At 35.2% G+C, this 26,053-nt stretch overlaps 2 protein-coding genes and 1 long non-coding RNA gene across 5 annotated transcripts; 1 reads left to right on the forward strand and 2 right to left on the reverse strand.

Moving 5' to 3' along the window:
• Positions 1-12,162: 12,162 nt before the first annotated feature.
• Positions 12,163-15,559, reverse strand: LOC113347563. 3 transcript variants are annotated; one of them, XR_003359092.1, is made up of 8 exons: positions 15,337-15,559; positions 14,943-15,092; positions 14,269-14,835; positions 14,144-14,176; positions 12,902-12,955; positions 12,764-12,813; positions 12,631-12,679; positions 12,163-12,543 (listed from the first exon to the last, which is right to left on the reverse strand). It is a non-coding gene; the product is annotated as an uncharacterized LOC113347563 (long non-coding RNA). The 3 variants fall into 3 exon arrangements; XR_003359093.1 differs by lacking the exon at positions 12,631-12,679 and having other exon boundaries at positions 12,178-12,543; positions 14,269-14,525; positions 14,637-14,835; XR_003359091.1 differs by lacking the exon at positions 12,631-12,679 and having other exon boundaries at positions 12,178-12,543.
• A 4,278-nt stretch (positions 15,560-19,837) lies between these two features.
• On the forward strand, positions 19,838-20,563 carry LOC113350944 (F-box/LRR-repeat protein At4g14103-like). Its single transcript, XM_026595041.1, has one exon. The coding sequence runs from the start codon at positions 19,838-19,840 to the stop codon at positions 20,561-20,563; it is 726 nt and encodes a 241-aa protein (XP_026450826.1).
• A 1,975-nt stretch (positions 20,564-22,538) lies between these two features.
• LOC113347564 (cytochrome P450 87A3-like) lies at positions 22,539-25,670 on the reverse strand. Its single transcript, XM_026591242.1, has 9 exons — positions 25,173-25,670; positions 24,465-24,792; positions 24,218-24,373; positions 23,873-24,124; positions 23,635-23,724; positions 23,452-23,530; positions 23,271-23,377; positions 23,042-23,169; positions 22,539-22,941 (listed from the first exon to the last, which is right to left on the reverse strand). The coding sequence occupies exons 1-9, from the start codon at positions 25,373-25,375 to the stop codon at positions 22,848-22,850; spliced, it is 1,437 nt and encodes a 478-aa protein (XP_026447027.1). The 5' UTR covers positions 25,376-25,670; the 3' UTR covers positions 22,539-22,847.
• Positions 25,671-26,053: the final 383 nt, after the last annotated feature.

Consider the following 26,053-nt stretch of genomic DNA (forward strand, 5'->3'; position numbering starts at 1 on the left):
TCATAGTACCCCTCTAGGGTGATGCCTAAAAAATCGTTTTAAGATTAATGCTAAAATTAATGCATTACACAGCGTAATCTAATTTATGACATAACATGCATTACATTAATTTACATAATCAACATTAAATCTAAGGAATTAATGCATTCCTCGAAGATTTCATAGCATTCTTCGTGACTAAATGCTATGACGTTGGCTTCAAAATATCGAGTACGAGCCAAAATTTTCAAAATTTTAGGAATTATTGAATAATAAGCTAGTATGATTAATTAAAATTAAATTTTTTAAAATGATTAAAAATGATGTTACTCATTCGTTTTCAATGGACAATTCAGGATGAGCTTTGTGAGCCGTGGCCAACATGAATTCTCACCAAACCCCGGAGCGCACAAAATCTATTTTGAAGGCTGCTACTTGTTTTTACATTTTCATTAACGGCTAGCATCATAAAGCTTTGAAACACATTGACTCAGTAACTATGATTGATTTGATTGTTACCTCCATCTTTTGTAACTAATATCCAAGCTCAAATAAAACCGACATCTTCTTCCCGCATGAAGTGAGGCTCCATTTTGTTGACGTGAAAGTGTAATGATTCAGAATGAAATTGTAGCAGTTGAAGATGTAATACACTAGTTAGATGATGCTGTGAAAGCTAATTTAATTAATTAGGCAACGGCATCACTCCTTTTTGTGGGTGAATGATTTGATTAGTCTCCGACCAAGGGGTCCCTAAAGTGTACAAATAAATAACTTACCCTTAACTCTAATTTGATTTTTAACTACCATCTAAACACAGTCTTATATACGTCTAGTCTAATCAAAATTCATTAACTAAAAAAGAAAGAAAAAAAAAATAACAACACCTAAACAATGTAGCGGAACTTGCAATCTGAAAAAATTTTTGTTTGTTTTTTTCCGTCTTTCTAAAACTGTTCATCATCGTAGATTCATAAGATTTTCACAGTCAATTAATCATTTTTCTATAAACAAACTCATTTGTCGGTATCATTCATAAACACATTACTTTCAATTCGTTTTTTATTGAAAACTTTGAGTACTAATCATCAAAATAGGGTGAGAATGGATAATATGGTTCAGGAGAATTTTAGAAAAACTCTAGTTTTGGAGAACGAACTTTCAGAAATGAAGAACACGAAGAACATTTCGGTTAGGAAGAAAAAAAATTTGAGGCCTAACCGAACTTTTGTATATAACACAAATTGTTGTGTTCGGTTAAGTTGATTTTTTATTTAATCATAACCGAACTTTAGTCTTTAAGATAAAATAAAAATTGTAGAGTTCGATCAAGTCGAATTTTTTTTTTGCTAACCGAACTTTTCTGTGAAAATCTATATATTGAGTCCGATTACGTCGTAATTTTTTTTCTCTTAACCTAAATTTTCTCAGAAACCTATATATTGAGTCCGTTTACGTAACAAAATATTTGTCCTACCCGAACTTATGTTTTTTTCCCTTATTTTGAACTGCAACTTCAGCTACAAAAATGGTGGACGCACTAAGATGAATATTACTTTGTATACCCTAGAACAAAATTTTTCAGCTGCTTGTACTTTCCCAAACATTAAAAGTAAGTTTAGCTACGTGTTCCTCAGATCTTGTAGCTGAACGTGTTTGGCATAGCCTAAATCAAGGTATAATTAAAATTTCTCATCTTTAGGACTTTTGGTGAATTCAAACAACAAAAAGCTAAAGTTGAAGTATGCCTGTGTGATTCTGAAGGTTCAGATTCAGGAATTTTTTTTCCAAAACTCTTGTTCACCTACTTCTTGTTCTCTTTCAAGAAATTTAAAAAAAATAATAAAAAATTATTGATTTAATCTTACACTAATCAATAATTAGCTTAACTTAATGATTTATCTAATTATTATATTAATTTAATTAGAAAATGTGATTTATCCATTAGGAGAAATACTTGGATAAGACGTGGTTTAAATTACTTCCAAATGACCTGGTCAAATGAAAATCATAATCACCCTCGGAAATGGAGTTGTGCCCAAAAAATCAATCTGAGATTAATTACTAAAATTAATGCGTTACATATCGTAATCTAATTTATCACATAGCATTACATTGAGAAATCTCATTATTTTGAGAAATGAAAGCCGAAAGATAATCACTTTCCTTTGTTGGTGTTAAACCAAATCTTAACCTAATATCTACTTGTTAATCAGCAATGTTTTCTGTTGAAAGGAAAAATCAACACAGTTCATAAATCATGAACGATTAAAAATAAAAACTATTCATGTGCCAAATAATCGTCAAGCACAACGCAAGCTGGATTTTGGTAAGAACATAGATTTCAGAATTTCTTTAGATGCTAATTCTAATTAAGAGTCAAATGCAGTGATAAATCAATTCGCTCGAGAATAAGCAAAGCACAAATTCCAGTAACGTTTGGAGAAGGGAAGGAGTGAATATCAATCCCACTTGGTTTGAAGGCTAGTTGATGATCGCAAGCATGAGTTTGAAGGATTATCTCTTAATATCCCATGTTCGTTAGGATCATATTTTAATACTCCATGCCCAGTAAACTGAGGTAGATGGGGTAATCGTATCATTTTCTAAAACAACATCATCAAAATTTTATTCTACATGAATGATGGACTACTACTAATACCTTCGACAAAATACAAAAATCAAATCAAATTTTATTTTAAGCTTGGGTTTATTTTGTTAACGTACTGCAACTCACTGATGCATCTCATACAATTAAGAAAAGATGAACTTGTTAAAAAAATTAATATTGAGAAGGAATTTGATTCTCTTAGCGCCAACAAAGGAAAGTATTTTATCTTTCCGCTATTGTTTCTTAAAATAACAAAATCTTCAAACTGTAGAAAATATGGGAAGTAAATAAGATACACGTGTCGATACATTATAGGAAAGACACGAGGACACATGGAAGAAAGGGACATGGGATCTCGACCCATCAACATCAAATCTAAGAAATTAATACATTCCTTGAAGATTCCATTGCATTCAATGTAACTAAATGCTACGACGTTGGCTTCAAAATATCGACTACCAGCCATAGTTTCTAAAATCTTAGGAATTAATGAATAATAAGCTAGTATGATTAATTAAAATTAAATGTTTTAAAATAATTAAAAATGTATGATGTCACTCACTCGTTTTCCAATGGACAATCCAGGATGAGCTTTGTTAGCCGCATTCAAGGGCCAACATAAGTTTTCACCAGACCCAGAGCGCACAAAATCTATTTTGAAGGATGCTACTTGTTCTTGCATTTCCATTAACGGCTAGTGTGATAAAGCTTTGAAACAAATTGACTCAATAATTGTGATTGATTTGATCGTTACATCCATCTTTTGTTAACTAATATCCAAGCTCAAACAAAACCGATGTCTTCTTCCCGCATGAAGTGAGCCGCCGTTTTGTTGATGTTAAAGTGCAATAATCAAAATGAAATTATAGTAGTTGAAAATGAAATGCACTTGATTTTGTGAAAGGTAAAGCTCAAACCCCATCAAAAGAACGATTTTTGGGGGACTATTCCAAAATGGTGGGGGTTACTATTACCTTTTATGGGTAAATATCGGAAGTAATATTGAGTCACTTTTTATCTAAATTTTTTTTAATAGCAAACTTGTCCTTGGTAATGATTAGTGAGTTAATTCATGATTAGCGAGGTTAAATTAATAAGTTGATTTTTTTTCAAAAGAAGCATTATTGAGAGGGAAAAGAAGAAGATGAAGATGAAGATGATAATGAAGTTGAGGATTTTGGAAGAAAAAAAGTTTGATCTTTTTCTTTAAGAGCCACAACAAGAATATGATGTTGGATACTACAAATTTATTTAATGATGCTTGAATTGGCCAAAACATTCCTAAAAATGAACAATTTACAGATTGATTTCGGTTTGGTTAACAAAGATCGGCTACGACATCTGAAGAATATGTAGCCGAACTCATATGCAAGCGTAGTTCGACTAATGGTTCTGAAAACACAGGTAGCCGAACTCATCTTTAATGGATTTTTTTCTTTCAGAGAAAGTTTGGTTAGGAGAAGAAAATTGCGACGCAACCGAACTCAATATATAGATTTAATGATTGGGTAAATTGAGTAGAAATCATCAAATCATTGGGTAAATTGAGTAGAAATCATTAAAATATGGTTTAAATGGAAGTTAAAGTGGCATGTTCGGTTAGGAATAGTTTTAGAAAAAAACTAGTTTTGTAACCAAACATTCTGAAACCAAGAACACGAAGAACACTTCGGTTATCACGAATTAATTTTTTCGTAACCGAACTCGGAGTTCGGTTGGATCAAAAAAAATAGTTTTAACCGAACTCCTCACTGAAAACCAATATATTGTGTTTGGTTGGTTCGCAAAAAATTTTAAAACTAGTTAGTAACCGAACTCTACCCATAATACAATGAAAAAAACAATGTAACCGAACTGTGTTATTTTTCCCACTATGTTGAGTTATTGTTTAACCGAACTTTGCCTACTCTTTTCGGTTCGTTCACAAAAAATCTTGACAAACCGAACTTTTCACTAATTCCATACATGTGGAGTTCAGTTAGATATGTTGTTGGGTTAAAGTTTGCGAACCAATCGAACATTACTCTGTAAATCCTATAAACAAAGTTCGGTAACATGTCTGTTTACCGAACGACTAAAACTTCCATTAAAGAGCGAGTTCGGTAACCTGCGTGTTTGGAAGAAGTAACCGAACTACACTTTCAGATGAGTTCAGTAACCTGTTTCTTCACATAAGGTAACCGAACAAGCCCAAATCCACTCTAAAAATTTACAGTTTTTTGAAAATTTGGAGCAATTCAACCAACATTATCTAAGTTTGAAGCATACCTGGGTACCCAAATTTTCTTCCTCCGGTTGTGGTTGGTAAAATCCATCGTTTTTCATGTTTTCCTTCTTCATCTTCTCAAACTTTACTCTCTCGATAATTCTACTTTTAAAATAAAAAAAACCCATCTGATTTTTTAATCTCACTAATTATCTTTAACTTAATCATCTCACTAATCATCACACTAACTAATCATTACCCAAAATTAATCAGGAGGGTAATTTAGGTATTAATATAAATATCTAGATAAGGGGTAATCTAGATTTACTTCCAATGTCTTTACCTAAAATAAAACCATGGTCCCGAAAAATCGTTCTAAATGAAACTCTCAAAGCAGAATCACTCAATATAGCTAACAAGTAACAGCCGTGGAAATCCACCAGTCTAATGCTCCTGATACAATTAACTAAAGAATTATATAGTCAGAGGTTCCTTAATAGTTAAATTCTCAAGTTTACAGTTTACTTAAGAAATTCCCAGTAAAGGTATATTATTACTCTCTTGATAATTTTTCTCTTTCTTTTTTACAGGTTTACAGCTAGTAAATAAATCTGCTCAATGTCAACATGAGTCATCATGATGGTTCCACTAGCTAGCTACAGAAGATACTTTTGTGTACTGCATGATCAAGGAGATTACTTCGTGTTGGAAATTTTAGGGCATGGAATAGAAACAATCATGACTTGAGGCGTGTAGCACGCTTCTTTTAAAGCGTTATTTGCTCCCACTCGATTAGAGTTGTTGAAGGGATCGAATGCAAATCGCTTCCAGGATACAACAAGCCTTTGCGTGATTGACGATCAACAATATCGGCATATCATCCTTAAACTCTATGGTATTACCACTCATTTTACAACACAACAAGAGAAATGAGAAGAGAATACAACTGTCTGATTTTCATGAGTTCTTTTATAGGTTCTCAAGAGACGTATTTCTTTCTTACCCATATGAAAAATAGATCCCTTGTGTCTATTGCGAACAAACACACCTTCAAACTTGAACAGTCAAGTTCTTTCAACTTGCAACCAACCAAAATCAGTTATGTAACCACTTTGGTTTTTATCTCTTCTACATCTCTATTTAGTGAAATCATATTTAATCTATATCTGAATATTTGATCAGAATATTCAACACTTCATACATTCATTCGCAATCTATCATTTCCATGTTTCCTATGCTGTGCATAGTTTGTGTACTGCTTGAGTTATGCATTATTTATAGGTGACTTGACTTGTTTATTCAGCAGAAAGGGCACGGAGCTTTTCCTTGGAGAAAAAAGGCTATTGCACACAAACGATTCAATAAGGCAGTTAAATGGGCTACACCTTTTGCGGAATTGTGTGCTGCTAAAGGAGTTTCTCGGGCATTATTTGTTAGTACATAATAATGCCAATATTTCGATTGCTGTTGCATGAATCTCTATTATCAAATGCTTCACTGGTGTAACAGATCAGACTTATTTCTGACAGTCCTACCATTTTTAGATAGATGTCAAAGCAGTTTTAACGAGCCATAATAAAGCTGGTACTGCCGTCTTATTATAATGGAGGATACAGCAAAACCAGTTGCGTATTAGAAATGCAAAAAAAAAGAATTTTTAACGAATTGTGGTGACAAGGGTGAAAAAGCCACAAAGTTTGAGGGCCTTGGTAAATATTTGAGTTTATCTATTGTTTCTTCTTGGCAGGATCCAACTGACTTGAGAAATAGAACTCCATAAGAAAGAAGAATAGTTTTGGGCGGAGAGGTCTGTTTTTATAATCTTTACTCCAATCCAATACATCTTGGCAGGTGCTTCTACCTGGCAAAGTCCTATAGCATTGCTGGAAAAAGAGCAGAAGCATACTTACTGTACCATCATACCCACCAAAAGTTCATTTCCACTCGAGCAGAATTCCCTCCGGTACTGAGATTTCCCAAATCGCTTTTTTCAGTGTGTTGCTAACTTTTCATCTCATTTAACAGGATAAAATCAAATGCATAGAAATGTTGTACAATAGAAGCAGATCGAGCATTTGCATAGAGCATGCTGCTGGGATAATGGAGGAACATAAGGGCTCCAAATGTAGACTCTAAAAGGGAATCTCTAGCATATCATTAACCAAAGATGGAATAAAGGAAAAATCCATATTTTCTAACGTCAGTTCAACAATTCAATTCCTGAGTAACTAAAATGTAAAACAATTTAATCTTACATGATATTTTCGTCTGGTATTTTGCTGTCAACTTGTAGCAGGCAACAAAGTCGGTAGTTCCTGCTCCGCGCCTTTCCTCCGGCTTTCCAGGCAGCTTCACTCAATCTGCATACTGCATTTAGAAGTTTCTTGTTGTAGTAAAGAGAATGATGATTCTAAGATTCATGAAGGAGTAAACTGTTTGCTTCTTGTTGTAGTGTCTAGTTTATTTCTCTTCGAGATGGTCCATAACGAGAATCAAGTTTGAATTACCCGTAGCAGAAAGACCATCTTAAAGAGCCATCCAGGGGGTAAGTGACAGTTTGGGAGACTTGAGTAACATTGCCATCTGAGGACTAGATTACCTTTTGGCGACGAGTGGTTAATGGGTTCAAAGTAGGTTGATATCCAGGAGCAAACATTCTTTGGTAATCAAGTGACAGAGAAAAACTAATCCCCTGAAAATCTTCTCAGTCAAACAGATTAACAACTAACATAGCAAGCAAATGTGGGTATGGGAACATTTTCAGGGAATGATCAAATAAACCCATCATAAAATTGAATCTCTAAAAGAAATCACAAACACTTCGTCTCATCGTTTGTGATTCCGCAATATCTTTTATCGCTGCGTCGATTAAGATTATTGTGAGGTGATTGATAATACTAAGCTGTTCTTCGGGAATATAAGTCCGGGTTATCGATTGGTTCCTGTTCACCTTGATTTATCAAAAGACAGAACAAAACTCCTAGGTATATTCGTGGGAGACGGATTTATCTACTACCGTAGACTTTTCTGTGTGATACAGATTTGTTTATTAAAGTCTTCGACTTTGGGTCGTAGCAACTCTTAGTTGTGGGTGAGATCAGCTAAGGAATCAAGTACGTAGCATCCTGCTGGGATCAGATACGTAGGAGCGTAACTGTATCTTGGATCAGTGTGAGATTGGTTGGAGTTCAACTACAGTCCACACCGAAGTTAATTTGGAGTAGGCTAGTGTCTGTAGCGGCTTAATACAATGTGTGTTCGATCTAGACTAGGTCCCGAGGTTTTTCTGCATTTGCGGTTTCCTCGTTAACAAAATTCTGGTGTCTGTGTTATTTCTTTTCCGCATTATATTTTGTTATATAATTGAAATATCACAGGTTGTGCATGTTCAATCAATTAAAATATCCGACTTTTTGGTTGTTGATTTAAATTGATTGACACTTGGATATTGGTCTTTGGTACCATCCAAGTTATCTCTCTAGTATTTGATAAAGACTCGCAGATTTCTATCTGCTTGAGTATATATCAAATCGAGAGATTGAGATATAAACTCTTTGATATACTTTTTATCTAAATTGAGTCTGACTGTTTAGTTGATTCTCTAGAAAGTATATTGGAGTTTGTACATACAGATTGCTAAGCGAAATATTGGGTGTGGTTGTTTTACCCCCGCTTTTTCAATTGGTATCAGAGCAGGCAAACACGTTTAAGACCTTACAAGTTTGTGTTTGTAGAAATCTGACTCTATGGACAGAGGTGTTATCTCAATTAACGTACCACCAGTCTTCGATGACTCTAATTACTCATGGTGGAAAATTTCTATGCGAGCGTTTCTTCAAGCACGTGATTTTCAATCATGGGTATATGTTTTTAATGGCTATAATTCTCCCGTCGTGGCAGTTGGAGATGTAAACGTTCCCAAGGATATTGGTGAATACATCCCTGCCGAGATAAATGCTGCAAAGCAAAATTACGATGGTTTGAATGCCATTATACATGCCATTACCCCAAATCTTCAGCACCATGTATCAAATTGAAATAAGTCTAAAGAATCTTGGGATATCTTAGAAACCGTATTTGAAGGAAATACCAGTAAAAAGGAAGCTAGGCTTCAAAACCTTAATTCCGATTGGGAAAACCTTTGTATGGCATATGAAAAAACATTTGATGAGTTTAATCACAAAGTGTCTGAAATTGTTAATGCAACATTTGCATTGGGGTAAGACTTTTCCTGAAAAGGACATTGTGATGAAAATTCTCAGATCGCTGCCATCTAGGTACGATTCTAAGAAGCATGTCATCGTTGAGGGAAATAACCTTGATAATCTCTCCAGAAATACGCTGGTTGGTAAGCTTAAGTTCTTTGATCACGAACATTCATCCAAAACTAAGGATGTTGCGTTCAAAGCACAAACGGACACTAAATTACTTGATAAGAGTAAAAAAGTGTATATCTCTGAAGATGATCACTCTGAGACAGATTCATCAGATGAAGATCTTGACAAGTCAGTCTCGACGATCACAAGACAGCTTAGGGATCTTCTGTTGAAGAGAAGTAAACGGTTCTCTAGAGATAAGCCTAAAGCATCAGTTAAACCTCATAACCGTATTCCTCCTAAAAACAGGGAAACGGATGAAACTGATGACGAGGATATGCCTCATTGCTTTAAGTGTAAGGGATTTGGTCATTTTACAAAAGAGTGCCCAAATCGTAGAAAATACACCGGGAACAAAGATCTTGCTGCGACTCTTAATGAAATGTCTGACAACTATGATTCTAATGAAGACGAGAAATCAAGTGTTGCACTTCTTCGTGAAAATATTGATTTTGATAACTGTAGCAATACATACATCAATCTCGATATTCTTTCAGAAGAAACCCAACTAATCTGGAAGAAAAAATTGACCCATTTCTTGGAAACTCTGTTTGTAATGTTGCAGGTTCCACCATGTGTCTAGCTGCGTGCACATCTCAGAAGCCTGACTTTTATCCTAGTTTGACGTGCTCGTATTGTTCTCTAAAGGGTCATGAACTTTCAAGGTGTTACAAGTACAAACACCAATTGAGGCACGTCAACAAACTTCAACGAAGAACAAATCAATTAGCAAATAAGCTTAAACTTGCTTTTCATTTTGAGGCAAACCCGAATGTCGATGCTAATTGAAGATTGGTTCCTCTGAAGAACTGGTAAGAATCTTCTACCTCCTCATAGGTTTACTGATGGGATCAATTCCAAGCCCTAATGTGAATTTCGTTTTGAACTTTTTAAGAATCAAGTTCCCTAACAATGCTCTATTCGATACTTGCGGGATTTTCTCTGATGACGTGGCAAGAGGAAAAAGGGCGATTCAGCTAGGGATTTTTTCCTCTCGCCTTCTTCATGGCTGTTGGCCATCTTTCTCCTTATAGACCGATTCGATTCCAAATCAGAGTGAAAGAGCATATAAATCTTGATCAATCGATGAGTCTAATAATCGATGAGTCTAATACTGGGTTGGCTGATTTCCCTCCATTAACAGAGTCTACAAGTGCTTCTCAGAGAAATAAGGAAATTTCAATTGGGGTTCTTCTGAAATCCCTAATCCTGGAAAATGAAGATCTTTGTTTGGTAGTAACAAAGGGAGCATCATGGATTCATCCTCCTGCAAGCTGGAATTTCTTAATCGTCAATCGATTGAAGGTAAGAGGACTATAATCTCCTCTTCTGATATTATTGATGAACTTAGGGTTTGCGATAAGTTTGTAGTGGACTATTTAGTGGGTCGAAAGCCACCATTCAATGCAGTGAAGGAAGCAATGGGAAGAGCTTGGAAGCTTAAGGGAGGCTTTTGAATGTCTCTTCACGAAGAATCAATGTACATCTTTGAATTTGATTTGGATGAGGACAGGGTTGCTGCCATAGAGATGGGGTCTGTCACAATTTTAAAGAAGTTATTTCTGATCCGACCTTAGCAATTATTCATTGAGCATAACATTCAAGAATTAAAGTCTGTTCCGGTGTGGATGAATTTGAGAAAGTTCCAATTCATCTATGGAATGCCAAAGGCTTAAGCATGATTGCTAGTGGTATTGGACACTCCTCTATGTTCTGATAAACACACATTAGAAAGAACAAGAATGAGTTATGCAAGAGTGTGTGTTGAAATAGAAGTAACTAGAAATTTTTCATCCTTCATCCCTATTTTGTATGATGGCAAAGAACTAGATATCTCGGTTGAATACACTTGGAAACCTCCAAGATGCCAGGCTTGCGCAACATTTAGTCACTCTAGTGCTAAATGTCCCAAGGTCTCTGCTAGTAAAGTTACCAAGAAGATATGGGTACCAAAATTGATCAAAACCAGCAAGGAGACTTTGGGTACGCTGGAAGAGTCTCAAAGACTAGATTTAGAGGTGGTCAACGAATATATGAATATAAACAATGTATCTGAGATTGATATCGACAAGGATGGAAATTTGGAGACTCCTAGGAATGAAGAGCATAATGACGGTGGAAGCCTAAAAGAAAAAGGGGAATCCCGTGTACAATAAAATGAAGAGATGGTAGATAACACTGCGCATATCTCTGTTGAGGAAAAGGCAGAGTCCCCTGATGTGGAATAGAAATACGTTAGGAGAAAGAACAAGGGAAGTATCAAAGAGAATGGAAAGAAAGTAGATGAGCTCAAAAATAAGAATTCTTTTGAATCTCTTATTGAGGTTAATGAAGACCTTTCTTCTGTAGAGACTTTTGTGTCTCAAAGGAACAACAATGATCAACATAATGAAGAAGCCATAAATGTGGATGATTGTGTTGAGTCAAATGAGGAGTCAGAATATGAAACCGATAATGAAGAGACGTGTGGAGAAGTTTAAACCCATTGAGGAGGTCTCGCGCAGAAAATCTTAGATTAAAGAGCAACACATGGATAAACTTCTGCGATGCAGTACCTTACTAGGTGTTCCTCATGGAGGAAAGGAAAACATCCACTAGCGGAAAACAGCCGATTTAAGATAGCCAGGTAGTGTCGTTTTAACGATTTAAACGACACTTTCCGAGTGCTGCTGAAAGTGCCGTAGATTCAGTGTTTTTTTTCTGGAACAACACTTTCAGAATGCCCCTGAATTACGATGCTTTCTCAGTGCCGCTACGCACGACATCTAGATATCGTCGTAGATTTTTTTTCTTTTAATATAAAAAAATTAGTCAGATCTGGCTAGCTGACTCCAGTTATTCTGACTGGGCTGAAATAAATCTGATTCAAATTCAAATTGTACTAAAATGAAACTCAAATTAAACTGAAATTTAAATGACAATTTAAATTCAAATTCAAATGATATTTAAATGACAATTCAAATTCAAATGAAAATGACAATTCAAATTCATATGACAATTACTCAAGGTCCCAAATTCAAGTGAAATTCAAATTCTCAAATTCAAATTCAAATTCTATATAGAACCTGATTTGTCTAATACCAAATGACAGCTCAATTACATTGAACTGTACTCATAAATTTAGTCCAAAATCATTAAAAAAAACTTCTAATTATTAAGGTTTCTTAAGTGATACAAGTCCTGAGAATTTCAACAACAATTTCAGTCATTAGGATCTTGGCACTAGCTTGCGTGAGAGCAGACTGTAGACGCACAACTCTTTCAACCATTTTTACATCCAGCAGGAACAACGATCTTACCATCAACCATGACATCAGTTATCCTCATGAGACCAACGGGAACAGAGTGACGGCATCCATGAAGGTATCAAACTACATTCAAAAGAAGAGTGAGTCAGACCTTATATGCTAGGTTCACATGACTTCAAGCATAACTTACACGGAGGTGGTCTAATATACCCATCATCAATACAACAGCGGCAACAACATTTCCATAATGACCTCATTCCTAACATCAATATGGAGATGAACAATTAAACCATATATAGGCAGTGAAAAACCATAGGCACGATGAGTATGCAAAGACACATACCTCGAAAAAACATTGTGATTGAATATCTACAACCCACATTCAGCTAGTTCCTGACAGCATCAAGAAGTGAATGAATCTCCATATGCATAAAGACGACAAAAAACAACAAATAAACAAGGATTGAACGAGCGTTATTACCTAAGCATCCCCATCCGAATATTCATCGTCTGCACATTCAGCTAGTGCTAGTTCCTGACAGTATCAAGAAGGGAACGAATATCCATAAACATGTGCAACATATAAACTACTGTTGTGATGAACTATTCTAGTGCATACTGGCTCGAACACAAAAATTCTTCTCTAAAGATTCCAAGAATGAGTAACTAGCTTTATTTCATGTTCACGACATTGAGATCTGATACAATTTTTCAAATGACCGTAATCTATAAAGTTAAGGAAAAGTTATCACACAAACCTAATATTTTCTAACTATTGGTTTAAGATCAAACTCCTAATGTACCTATAGTTCTCTACAGTGGAAGGAAGATAACAACTTTTATTAGATAGCGAGAGAAAGCAAGCCCTGTACATAGTGGGCTATTTCAAAATCATCATCTCCTCAAAGTTCTGCTAGAGAATGATCAAGTCTCAGCTGGTTTACGAGCAGAATCTCACCCATCAGCTTCATCAAGTTAGGAGGCATATAATTGACATGGATAATGAGGTCTTCACTAACTCGCATCACAACATAACTAGAGCACCCAGAATCCAGTACAAGACTCTTAATTCTACGACACAAACATATATAACAGATGCAAAATTATAATCCAACAAACCAGAATCGACCTGACATGCCATATGGGACAACAATGAGTGGATGACTTTACCAAGTCACACTTCCTCAACACTGACACAACTCACTACCAGTCCCCAGTATATCCCTGAGTATCAAAATTATAGCCCCAAACCTAAAATTTGTTTACAAATCAGGAAACTACACATAGATATAGTAAGATCAACTGGGTCAATACTAAAGATGTCTGCAACATCAATTTCTTCTTTGCTAATAACTACATTCCCGAGCACAGAAATTATGATCAACATGAACATTTTAGCATACTAGAAATATTTTGATGCAATTTTTTGTTTCAACACCAACATCTTAAGAAAATGTAGTTGTGCATAGATATTGCATATATGACTCAAAAAAGAAACAACGATGAGTATACTGAACAAAGGGAGGAAACAAAAACAAAATTATTGAACTGTAAAAAAGAAGAAGAAGACAACACTAGTGTAATTATCTAACCCCAAAGAGTATCTTAATTGCAAAGTTTATGTATGTTTGCATTACTGTTCAGCAATTAACGCATGTATGGTAAGAAGAAAAGAAGCTTTCATTTAAAGGGACAAACATTTTATTGAAACGAGCATTATTACCTGATCATCTACATCTGAATACTCATCATCTCCCTGAAAGCATCAAGAAGAGAATGAATGTTCAAATCTCTTTTCAAATAAAGAAGATTAAAAAATAAACAAGTCCTGAAACAACGTATTATTACCTGAGCAGTTCCACTCCAATAATCATCATCTCCAACCGTTTCTGAAATCAATGGAGCATCACTAGAGGTTGCAGTGAAGACATATGGATCTTCAAAAGCATTCATATGGGGTCTGATCTTATAGGAGATTCCAAAACCAGATACCAATGCTTCATTTTCAAATCGTTGCAGTAAAAAACTTGGCTAGCTTGAGAAGCATGGATGAACGGCTCCGAGAAGCAAACAGAAATTGCATAAAACTATCATCAGCACACCTACTATTGGAGTAACATACATATCCAAGAAAATGCTCCATTAATGTTACGAATGAGCAGGGTAGGTATCTCATACTATCATAAGTAATAAGGATATTGAGACAGTAGACCCACATAATAAGTATTGTTCAGGTAACTAGACTAATTAGCTTTCAGTGAAATGATTAAGTCATGCTGGTTGATCGAAGTCCTTTCATTGCATCACAAGGTACACTGCAAACAAAGCTTAACGGTATCAACTACCTAGATATTTGATCCAGGTCTTGTCTGTAGGATTTAATTGTTTCACCTCCCTTGCCAACGATCAGACCAACTGCATATAAATTGTGCTTGTATATTAGACACAGTAAAGATACCCACGGATTATGGTCAAAACTGCTCGCATTCTAATTTACTAAAAAAAATCAACAAGGACCAAACCTTCTCATTGGGACTTTTATCTGAATCTAATTCAATAGGTCTGGTTGTTGCATATCTATCAGCTTCAGCATCTCTTGTGATTTGAATTTTAGCTCCTGAATCCTGCAATAACTGAATGGTCTCTCGAGCTTTGCCTATAAGAACACCAACCTTCCAAGAGGTCGCATAATTTTCATTTGTCAGAATTCATACATCACTTCCTGCTTTTTAGTCAAATTACTGGTGATATATAAATGGCAGAACCCCCAATTCGAGAATTTTAGTCAAATTGTTGCCGATATATACATTTAGATTGCTAGATACTTAATTTGACCTAATTAAACAAAACCCGTAAAAAAAATAGAAAATTTTGTGTATTACCCTAATAAATTGAAACTCGGAATAAATTACATACCCTAATAAGTTGGTGAGTTGAAGCTCTGATAAAACCTGAAATCAGAGGTGAGCTAGCCGTTTTCAAATCCTCTGAAAGTTTTTGAACCCTAACTAGTAAATACAACCATCATGAATTTTTCCCATGGTTAATTTTTTGAGACAAGTAATAAATTTGCTTGAGAGTGAGAGAAGTATTAGATCTGTAGAGAATTTCCTTTCCGAGAGTGTGTGTGTGAGAGAGAGAAAGACGATAATATGGGGTTTTTTTCCTCGATGGCTAGCTAACAAGTATAAACATATACCGAGTCAGATTTTCACCTGAGTCAGCTAGAGCTGAATGGGATGAATCAGATCTATATGAGAATCGATTATATGAAGTTGAAGTTTTCTGTAACTTCTTAGAAAGGCTGAATCGGATCTCTATAAGAAACGATGATATGAAGTTGAAGTTTTCTTTTACTTCTGAAAAAGACTATAAATTTTTGGTGGTATATAGGCAATTAAAAAGACAATCCAACTTCTTAGAAAGACTGGAAATTGTGATTCAACCCAATTGAAGTAGAAACTGTGAAAATCAACTATGACTCCTTTTGATTCAAACTACGTAATTGAAGTAGAAAACATAAAAACATTGGCATGGCTTTGTAAAAAGACTTGAGAATGGAAAACAGAAAAAGAAGTTGATAAAATTGAACAATATTGAAACAATTGAATATAATTAAACACTATTGAAAGTTAATGAAATGAAAACTAAGTTTAAAACTGAACAAGATTGATGATACCAATATATTTCATTAGATAAGAGCAGGGCTCATAAACATGCTAAAGCTACATATAATTAGATAAGAGCAGGGCTCCTAAACCCACTGAAGCTACATACATATATAGATAGATATTCGTCAGAGAACTCACAAGTTCTGTACAACATTTCTTAACTTGTTTTGAGTGTCTTCTTCTTTATATAAAAAGAGATGAGACTCAAAACTACAATGCACTTCAACTGTACCCAAAACAATTTCTCCCAAAATAGTTACATCTATAACCCAAGATCATATATCCCAAAATACTTACATATATCACTTCCATTTTGTTCCCAAATTCATTCTACCCAAAAAAAAGTCCCATAAGGTTCTGAAAACCTCCACAAAAAAACTAAACTTCCAAGTTCAGGAGAACTAAAAAACTAGATCATCACAGGTGACCGAGGCCACAGAATCACATCGGCTAGGTAAATGTCACCAAGAGTTCCAACACCATCATACAGATCCTCAGTAGGTACCAAAATTTGATCAATGAGGACCAAACAATCTCCATTTGTTGGTTGTGCACTCGAATCAACACAGCCAAATGCAACAGATCTCTTCCTTAAATTCCTCAAAACTACCTTGTGAGCTCTATGCTCAGAACCAGTACCAACGTCCACATCCTGACACAATAATAACATCCCCTTAGGTCAAAAAATAATAACAAGTCTCCATAAGAAAAATAGTGAAAATTAAATGGTTACCGATTCAATAACTACATTGTTTAAAATGAGTTAGTAAGAACAAAATCTTACCTGACCAGTATTAACATTGCTGGTGCCACCCCCCAGCTGCCTCAACATACTCCTCAAGAACTCGGAGACGATCTTCAACAACTCTATTCTTCAGTTGTTCTTAGCGCAGCTGCTCCCTAGGAATTGCAAAAGCAAGCAATTCAGTCTTTGAGACACCACCTCCCGTACCTCTAACGAAGCCCCCACGATCATGCCCAAATACCTACAAACAAGTAAACAAAATGAGTTATTAACTAAAAGACTTTATTTTCATAAGAACAAATAGCAATCTGAAATTCATATGCACCCACCTTCGCGACTGCATCCCTGTCCACATGGGTCTCTTTACTATAGTGCTCAGTTTGTAGAAGCTCTTTTACCTCTCCCTGCAAAGTACAAAAGAAATTATAAGCAAGTTGAAATCAAACTAAAAAAAAGCATAGTTGTGAACCTAAAATCAGTATGCAAAACATCCAAACTTACCACAAATATCCAGCATCTTACTTCATAATCATCAGGGAAAAATTGTTCAAGATCTTCTTTTGGAAATTCTTGGTACACATGTGTAGCAACAAAGACTACAGATCTGCTAACAGTCCCAGTTGGACTTTTTTGTTTCATTATATGGCGACGCCGCGCAATACCATCTCTTTCAGTACTATGTAGAGCTTTAACTGCTTTCCTTGCAGTCCTCCCTCTCACCCTGGCTGCTTTATCCTTATCTTTACTAACCATGTTTACAAAAGTCTCCCAATCTTCCTTCTTCTGATTTCTTGGCCTCTTGGATTTTTTTCAGCAACAGTAGCACCAACTGCATCACACACTTTCCTTAGAGGAGTCTTCCCATTCCTCCAAGCTTTGTTTGCCATTTTTATATCTTTGTCCTTGACAAATTCAGGCACGTTGTACACATTCTTGATTTCTCTCCACACTTCTTCCTTGAGTTCCGGAGGAACTTTCCTCCAAGTTTCGTAAGATGGTGACACAATACTCTTAGCAATCACTCCTTCTTTGGTGGAATACGCCTTTGACTCTCCAATGGGTTGTCCAAGTGCATTGAATTCAAATGGAAGTAGGTGATCAACTGTATAAAACCAATATACTTAATTAGTAATTATAACTTGACGTTATTATCATTCCCATGTTATTACCATATCACTACAAAAGACACGACTATGTTATTACCATTCCTGCTTTCTTGAGAACTTTGAATTTCGCTGACAGACTGTTGGAATGCCTCATGCCACTGATCCTCAGTATGTACACTTCCCATTGGTTCATTATTGTGACCATCATTTGGAGAGTGCTCACCATCATATGAAGACAAATGTTCACACCTAGAACCTGGACTTGCAGAAGCACTGAGCAAGGGAGTATGCCAGTCACTTGCAGTTGACCTACTAGTTGTAAGCTGAGATCAGCTGCGACTTCCGCTACTAAGTCTCACCATAGTCATCTGAAATCAGAAAGAAATCATGCCATTTCAGTAAAAAGTTCAGATTTTTCATCATTAAGATCATCTGAAAACAAATTTAGATATTAATTATACAAATCATGTTAAAAATTGCATAAAAAATCACCCTAAACATGACAAATCATAAACCAGAACGTATAAAGCCATGTAATTTTGGACAATTTCAGATTTTACTTCACTAAGAATATCGGAAAATATATCGAGATGTTAATCATACAAATCATGATATAAATTAAATAATAAAAACCCTAAACATGATACTGATCATACAATACAAAACAATAACAAGCCTTAGAGTTACTTAACATGATCTTCATACCCAATCACACAAAACAATTAGAAACTAAAAAATATATGATTTTCAGAGTAAAGTGATTTTACCTCAAGATCTTGCAGAAATCAACTAAAGCCCTGTCAACAAATAAACATAAACGATAATTAAAACCAACAATTAAACAATAGGAACAAGAAAAGAAAACAGAAAAGGAGATTTCATTTTCATTTTGCAAACCCCTAACTTTACCTTGGACAAAATCAAGATTGATTATGGTTTTGATAATGGCTGGTTTCAAAGAAAATGGTTCAATGGTGTGATTTTTTCTCTAATTTGGGGTTTGGGTGGGAGCTGGAGTGAAGGGTTTGGATGAGATACTGAGGGTTTTCGGTGAGAGAGACGACGATTGAATAAAGAGATAAAGGAGAGACCGAAATATATATTACTCGAAAATAATGAGGGAGGCTGGTTTCATCTCAGCCGTTCCAACAAACGAGATGTATCTAACCACACAAAGTGGCGGGAATCTTCGTGCCAAAATTCTATGTAGCAGTGAAACTATACTAGCGCCTGTGTCGTTGCATAAGTCAACAAAATTATAACCACTAGGACAACTTGATTTTAGTCAGCAACAACATTATGTGTGTCATTGTAGAAGTCAACCAAAGTCCAACTACAACGACAACTTGACTTTATACAACGACGTGTTTTTGTATTGTGGTTTTGAGACATTAGGTTTTGGTGTCGTTACATTATGTCCTAAAAAACCTCTTTTCCACTAGTGATCTATGAAGGAATCATCGACACTTACAGGTTCTCAAGAACTGATAAGGAACGACCAAGACTATCATGGAATGGGGAGATTAGTAATGAGTTGTTAGGTCGCGGCAAGAGAACCCCTGCAAAGAAAAAGTTCTAAGAGCCTAGAGACAGTGATTTAGTTGGTTGTTTTTGGTTTCTTGATGTCTATTGCCTTAGTTTTATTTTTCTTATCACGTTGGACTTTGGCTGTTATACCATCTTTGTAGCACTTTCGAGTGCACTCTTCTTTCTCTACTTTTTTCCCTTTTAAGCACACAGTTGTTTATGAGCTTTAACTATTCGAGGAAATGACATGCAAATTTTTTTTAGTTTGATTCTTTGAAGCATTTAATTTCTTCTATTTAAAGTAACTTAAGATAGGATTTTAATTACCATCTGCAACATGCATTTTTGAATAGGTTTTCGAGAACGTGATGCTGATAAACCAGGACTCTGGAGGATCACGAAGAAAAGATAGAACTAGTGAATTACCTGAACCCCTGATTCATCTCATTCTCAGTTTTCTTCCGACCAAATGGGTCGTTTCTACAAGTGTTTTATCTAAAAGATGGAGGTACATTTGGACCTCAGTGCCTGTTATTGATCTTCGTAAAGTGGAATTTCCATCAATTGGTAGATTACTCGACACAAATGAGGAGCATGAAAGAGCTGAAAATTTATATTCATTGCAGTTTCAGAGGCTTATGAATTTTGTTGACAAAAAGCTTTCTCTTCACCATGAAACACGGGATATAAAGAAATTTGATCTTGACAATCTTGATGTGCAAAGGTTTCAGGTCGAAGAATGGGTATCTGATTTGTTTACGAGGCAAAGTCTTGAAGAGTTTGTTTTCTATGCAGAAAGTTCGCCTGAAGGTTTTTTTCCTTCAAGGGGAACATATGCATCACTGACTATATTGGAGTTGGGTACATGGGATCCAGTTTATCTTCCTGATGCAATAAACTTTCCAAATCTCAAGATTTGTCGGCTTAGAAATGCCACACTGTATATGCATTCTGAAGATCTGACTCAGCAATTCTATTCTAACCTCCCCGTTCTCGAAGAATTGGAGTTGACAGACTGCGACTGGGAAATATCTGAATTATTAATTTCAGCTCCTGCTTTGGAAAATTTAAGATTAACATTTTCCAAAATTTAAGATTAACATTTTCGCACCAAATCTACTGCACCTCAGGTATGTCGAAAATCTTAAAGTGCTCTATAATTTACTGTAGACTTTTTAATGAGAGTGTTTTGAGGATAATGAGTTAAATCTCATCATCGGGACAATGGAGGAAGCCAAATTTCACGAATGCGGTAACTATATTAATTCTTTTTATGACTAATTGCACAGTTATTTAATTGAATTATGATTATCATTGAATAGTTTTCATTTCTATTTATGGGTTATGTTTGCTTAATTGTTTTGATATCCCATTCTTTAGATTTACAACCATTACTTTTGAAATCTACTTTAGGCAATGAATTAGAGTCAATGAAACTTTATATTATGAGCTATTATTATCTAGAATTGGTACTTGAACTGCATGAAATAGAAGTTTGGTGGAATCCTGAGTCTCGATCATCTCTTCTTCTTGTCAACTTTTGAATATATATTTTCTTTATTTTTACTATTTTTGTTTATTGAATCTAAAATCAATCTCAACAAAGTCCGAGTGAAAAACAACCTTTTTTACCACTACCTAAAACCACATCATTTAATAATCTCAGCTTGAATTTACTGTGAGAACATTATATATGATATAAAGTGTTTGAGAAGATCATACCAGTGTCAAAGTGGTGAAGAATATCATTAATGTCTGAGTTGATCAATATGACTTAAGTTTTGTGTTATCATCATTACAAAGGTTGTAGTTGTGGGATTTTCCGCAACTACATTCTTAATGAAAAACTACTTTTTTTTTTGTTTTTTTTTGTAGTTGTTGTGTACTTTTTTTTAACTTGCATAAATTATACTCCCTCCGTCCTAGTTTATTTGCCAAAATTGAGTTTTTTAAAAAAAAAGTGTATCAAAAAGTTACTATATTTCCCACTAAAAATATCCAATTACCAAGGAAGAAATAAAAACTATGATACAAAAACTTGTATATTAAACAATTGATTTGAAAGATTGATGGTGTATGTGGAAGTAATTTGAATTTTGTTTCAAGTTTTTGCAAAATCCTATTTTGGCAAGTAAACTAGGACGGCTGGAATATAAGTGTTTTGTGAATGCACAAGATAACACCCAATCATTGCATTGGAAATGTACAAAAACAAATATAAAAATAGGAGAGATGGTATAAACTTGCATTAGAGAATGTAAATTAACATTGATTTACAAAATGGGCATTGATTGAGAGTGAAGTTTTGCATTTTCCAATGCAAGAAAACACATCTCTCCTATTTTTATATTTGTTTTTGTACCTTCCCAATGCAATGATTGGGTGTTATTTTGTGCATGGATGCACAAGATAATAAAAGTTACAAAACCCATCATATAAACAGAAAAAAAAATTAGTTTTTTGTTGTATGGTTGGAACTTGGAAGAGTACTTAAATTTGTAAGCGCGCGATCTGCTTAAGTGAATTTGATGTGTTTAAACCGTATATAAATATGATTTTCGGATTTGGGGAACAAACCCTGGATGTTACTGAAGCCCGATCTTGTTGGTAATGGTAAATTGAAGTGAGAATACATTAGAAAGAACATGAAATGTAAATGTAAAAAAGGCACAAAAACAAAATCCTTAATATCGCCGGTTTTACCGAAACTGACCATCCAAAACCGGTAACATATGTCTGACGGCCAAAAACCGAACTGTGTTAGATATCCTGTTTGAACGGTTCTCAATGTTTAAAACCGAATTCATACGGTCTAGTAATTGTTTTGTCCAAAACCGGACCGAACCGACCGTGTTGCACCCTTATGCTGAACCATAAAAGAATAAATATTGAAGAACAAAAAATTCAAACTATACAAGGAATACGCAAAATGTTAAAATTTTCCGCTAAGTTATAGTATGTAAAATGGAATAATGTGTAGAAAGTATAAATTTGAGAAAGTCAGGCGATGAAGACTCCGCTGAAGAATCACCTAATGCTAACTTAGCAAACAGATAGCATGGTAATAGAAATAGAAAAGTTATAAGAACCGGAATCTTGCATTAACCAAACAGATAACAACCACACACAATTTAAACACACATTCACTCATTCTCTCAGAATGTGCCAATAGCACACTTATTCACATGTAACAGAATAGACAGGAATAATAGGCACACCCATAACTATTATAGCAGAAAACCGTTATTACCTCTAGGCAGAATCGCTGCACTGCATCAGATCTTATTATAGTCAAAATAGAAATTACAATTGCAAAATAAACACAGTGCTTTGTGGGCATAATCTCTGAACTGCATCAACCAATTAGCGAGCTTCCTTTCAGGTATTCTTTTCTGAGATTTTAATGTGAAAACCATTTGGAAATGTTAAACCAGGAATCCGGGCAATATCTCCTCCTTTGATTGTTTTCCACCTGAAAATCAAACCGAATTAATATCAGAGAGTTCCTCTAGTTTGTCTCATGGACAACGCACAGACGTTCACCATTGTAATAGAGGATAAAGTTTTTGTACCTGTACTTTGTCACCAAGTAATGAAGAAAAACAGCCATCTGAAGTTTGGCAAAATCTGTTCCAACACAAAATCTCTGACCAGCACCAAAAGCCAAGAAATCTTTTGTTCCTCCATTTAACTCCACTCCCTGTTAAAAACTTATTATGGCTGTTAAATCTGAGGGAGAATCAAACGCACACAGAAAGATCAAAGATTACCAGAGTAAGTTGAGTATATCTATCAACTCACATCCCATCTATGTGGATTGAATTCAAGGGGATCTTTGTACTTTACAGGATTCAGATGCACTGATGGAAGGCATAACATGACAGCCCACCCTGCTGGTATGGTGTAACCTGCCAGTAACCATGTGAATCATGTAAAAATCCAAATTATTAGCCAAAGAGAACTTAATTAGTTGCCAACTCACCCTGTATAGGTATATCTTTCAATGCTTTTCTAAAAACTCCAGGAACAATATTTGCCAATCTCACAACTTCATTGAGAACCTGCAATATTTTTGAGATTCTTGAGAACTAGTAAGGATATACTAAAAACATGGGGAGGTACAACAACTAATGCGCGTCAACATTTTGACTGCTTAATTAGCTACCTGATTTGTGAATTTCATTGATTTGTATTCTTTCCATGTGAGTGGTGCATCACCGTTTTTTCTGTTACGGATAAGTGCTTCATGTTCTTCCTGACAATTGACCATGAACCAAGTTAGAAACATGTGGTTTTTTCTGCACTGAAAAGTTTAGTGTCTCGAAACAGCAAAATTCATTCCATGATTGCTGAGAAAGCACAAGAAAAACACAAGTACAAAAAATCACAATAGTGTCACGCACCGTTAATTCCTCCAGAACTGCAGGGTTTTCTGTAAGCAATTTAACGGCAAAAGTTATTGATATAGAAGTCGTCTCAAAGCTGCCATAGAGAACAAAAAACATTAAGTCTAAACAAATTGCTTCACTTAGCACTGTGTCTTCATTTTTCAGTTCATCCAAGAGATAATCAAAGAAATCTTCTGGACAACTTTTAGGTGTAATTCGTCTCTCTTGTAACATATTTTTCAAAATCTTCATTGCTTGCTTACGACCCTGACAAAACGCAAGACGGAATATTCATCAGCACTTGTGTGGATATCAAAGACGGCCATGTTAGGCCCTAAGAAATACAAGTTTACCATTTACCTGTAAGCATTTGTGGTATGCGGTCCCAGGAATATCGAGCGGAAAAGAAATCAATCCTTCCATGAATGCAATAAAACATTCTCTAAGATTCTCTGAGGGCTTGGTTGGATTATATTGGTAGCAGATGAGTTCTTTTGCAGTTAGTTCAAATACCATCTGTAAAATTAGACCAGCGAATTGTCACCGCACACTCTAGGAAAATGATAATATCTTTAAAAAGAATTATGACAGATGATATAAGTTATACCTTCACAACGGCTTCTTTCAAATCTACGCTATCCTGATTTTCCCACACCGATAAATCTCTCTGTACCCTATGTACTATATGAGGAAGAAGCTTATGTTTCAGACTTTCAGGACCAAAGTGACTCAAAACCATGTTTCTTATGTACTTATGAATGGACCCATGTAGTGACTGTACACCTTGTTGCCCAAATATCTTTGTAAAAGTATCAGGATACCAAAACACGAACGATTCGCCTTCTAGTTGAGATATTATCAAGTGATTGACTTCAGGATCTGTTGATACGATGAAGGATTGCCCAACCAAACTCGTTTTAAAAACTGGACCGTATCTGAAAGCAAGATAACATCTGGCAAGGTCAGCATGTTACATATTTGCAGATATATGGCAGGAAAGCGTGTAGAATGATCCCTAAAAACAGTTAAAAGGACTAAGGGAAACTTGAAAACTTGTTTAAAGGTGTAATACTGCATCAAACTGTGTCACAATTTCACAAACCGTTACTACATACCAAGGTTTGAAGGAAGTGTAAATATATCTTCGCAAACAAACTTGACAATGGTCCGGTTACGATGTTACTAGCAGGTAATATCTATTTGTTATAAAATAATAGTGTGACAAAACGGAAAATAATTAATAAACAAAAAGTGTCCTTTTAAAGATCCATAGGAAAAACTTCCTCCTGTTATCTTAAGTATATCGTTTTCTTACCTTTCCATTCTTTCTTTCATGAAAGGAGGGACATCGGATGAAGTAGTTCGTGTAAAGAACCGATGAGTTTCGCCAATAATTGGGAAGCCCATAGAACCGGGAGGAAGTTTTCCATTGCATCCGGGATTTCTCCATCTATAAACCCAGTGAGTTATGCATATGATTATTAAGGTACCAATGAATAAACTAGCAGGTACTAACATGTTTTTTTCTTCTTCTTTGTTTCTTTCTGTGTTATGTTTTTGATAACTGGATCAGGAGCCGTATAAATAGGACGTGTTAGGAACATATGTTGTGCTAGCACCTGTTTATAGTATTCCTTTTGAGGCGTCGATAAAGAATGAAGTACTGTTGTTTGTGGCAATGTGGAGGTTGGGAATGTCAGGAATGCTAGCGGTGTAAAACCTCTTGCAAGGCAACGGACACAACACCCAAAAATGTTCCCAACATGATGGGTGTCATTTGTGTCGTGCTATATTGTGCCTGGAATATATTAAGACATGCTATGCCTTTTAATCAAAGGAAAAGCACATTACAGCGCACAAGCACAACACAAAAATATATGTGTTGTGTTGTGTTGTGCGACCACATTTATCTGCAAATAAAATTACATATATATATTTGTAGAACGAATATTTATACTCCCTCTCTTTTGAAAAAAAAGCTGGTTTCACGTGTAATTTGTACATGAAAACAACCTTTCTTTTTGAAACAGAGGTAGGATGAAATTTTAAAATAATTTTGGTAAACAAAGCAATACCAATCTGATTTTTGCATACAACGTCTGAATAATATTTTTAAAACAACATAATTATTTATTTTACCACCGAATGAACTTTAGAAATGACCTATTTTACATCATCAGTTTTATATGTTAAAAG

The sequence above is a fragment of the Papaver somniferum genome, chromosome 2 (genome assembly GCF_003573695.1).
Source record: "Papaver somniferum cultivar HN1 chromosome 2, ASM357369v1, whole genome shotgun sequence".
In the NCBI taxonomy this organism is placed as follows: domain Eukaryota; kingdom Viridiplantae; phylum Streptophyta; class Magnoliopsida; order Ranunculales; family Papaveraceae; genus Papaver; species Papaver somniferum.

Excerpts from the sequence above, each read along its gene's own strand:
- LOC113347564 (XM_026591242.1), bottom strand. The coding sequence starts at position 25,375 with ATGTTAGTACCTGCTAGTTTATTCATTGGTACCTTAATAATCATATGC. Across the intron at positions 23,170-23,270 it reads TCAATCCACATAGATGGGAT|GGAGTGGAGTTAAATGGAGG; the intron begins GTGAGTTGATAG and ends AGTTTTTAACAG. Across the intron at positions 22,942-23,041 it reads TACTTGGTGACAAAGTACAG|GTGGAAAACAATCAAAGGAG; the intron begins GTACAAAAACTT and ends TTTGATTTTCAG.
- LOC113350944 (XM_026595041.1), top strand. The coding sequence starts at position 19,838 with ATGCTGATAAACCAGGACTCTGGAGGATCACGAAGAAAAGATAGAACT.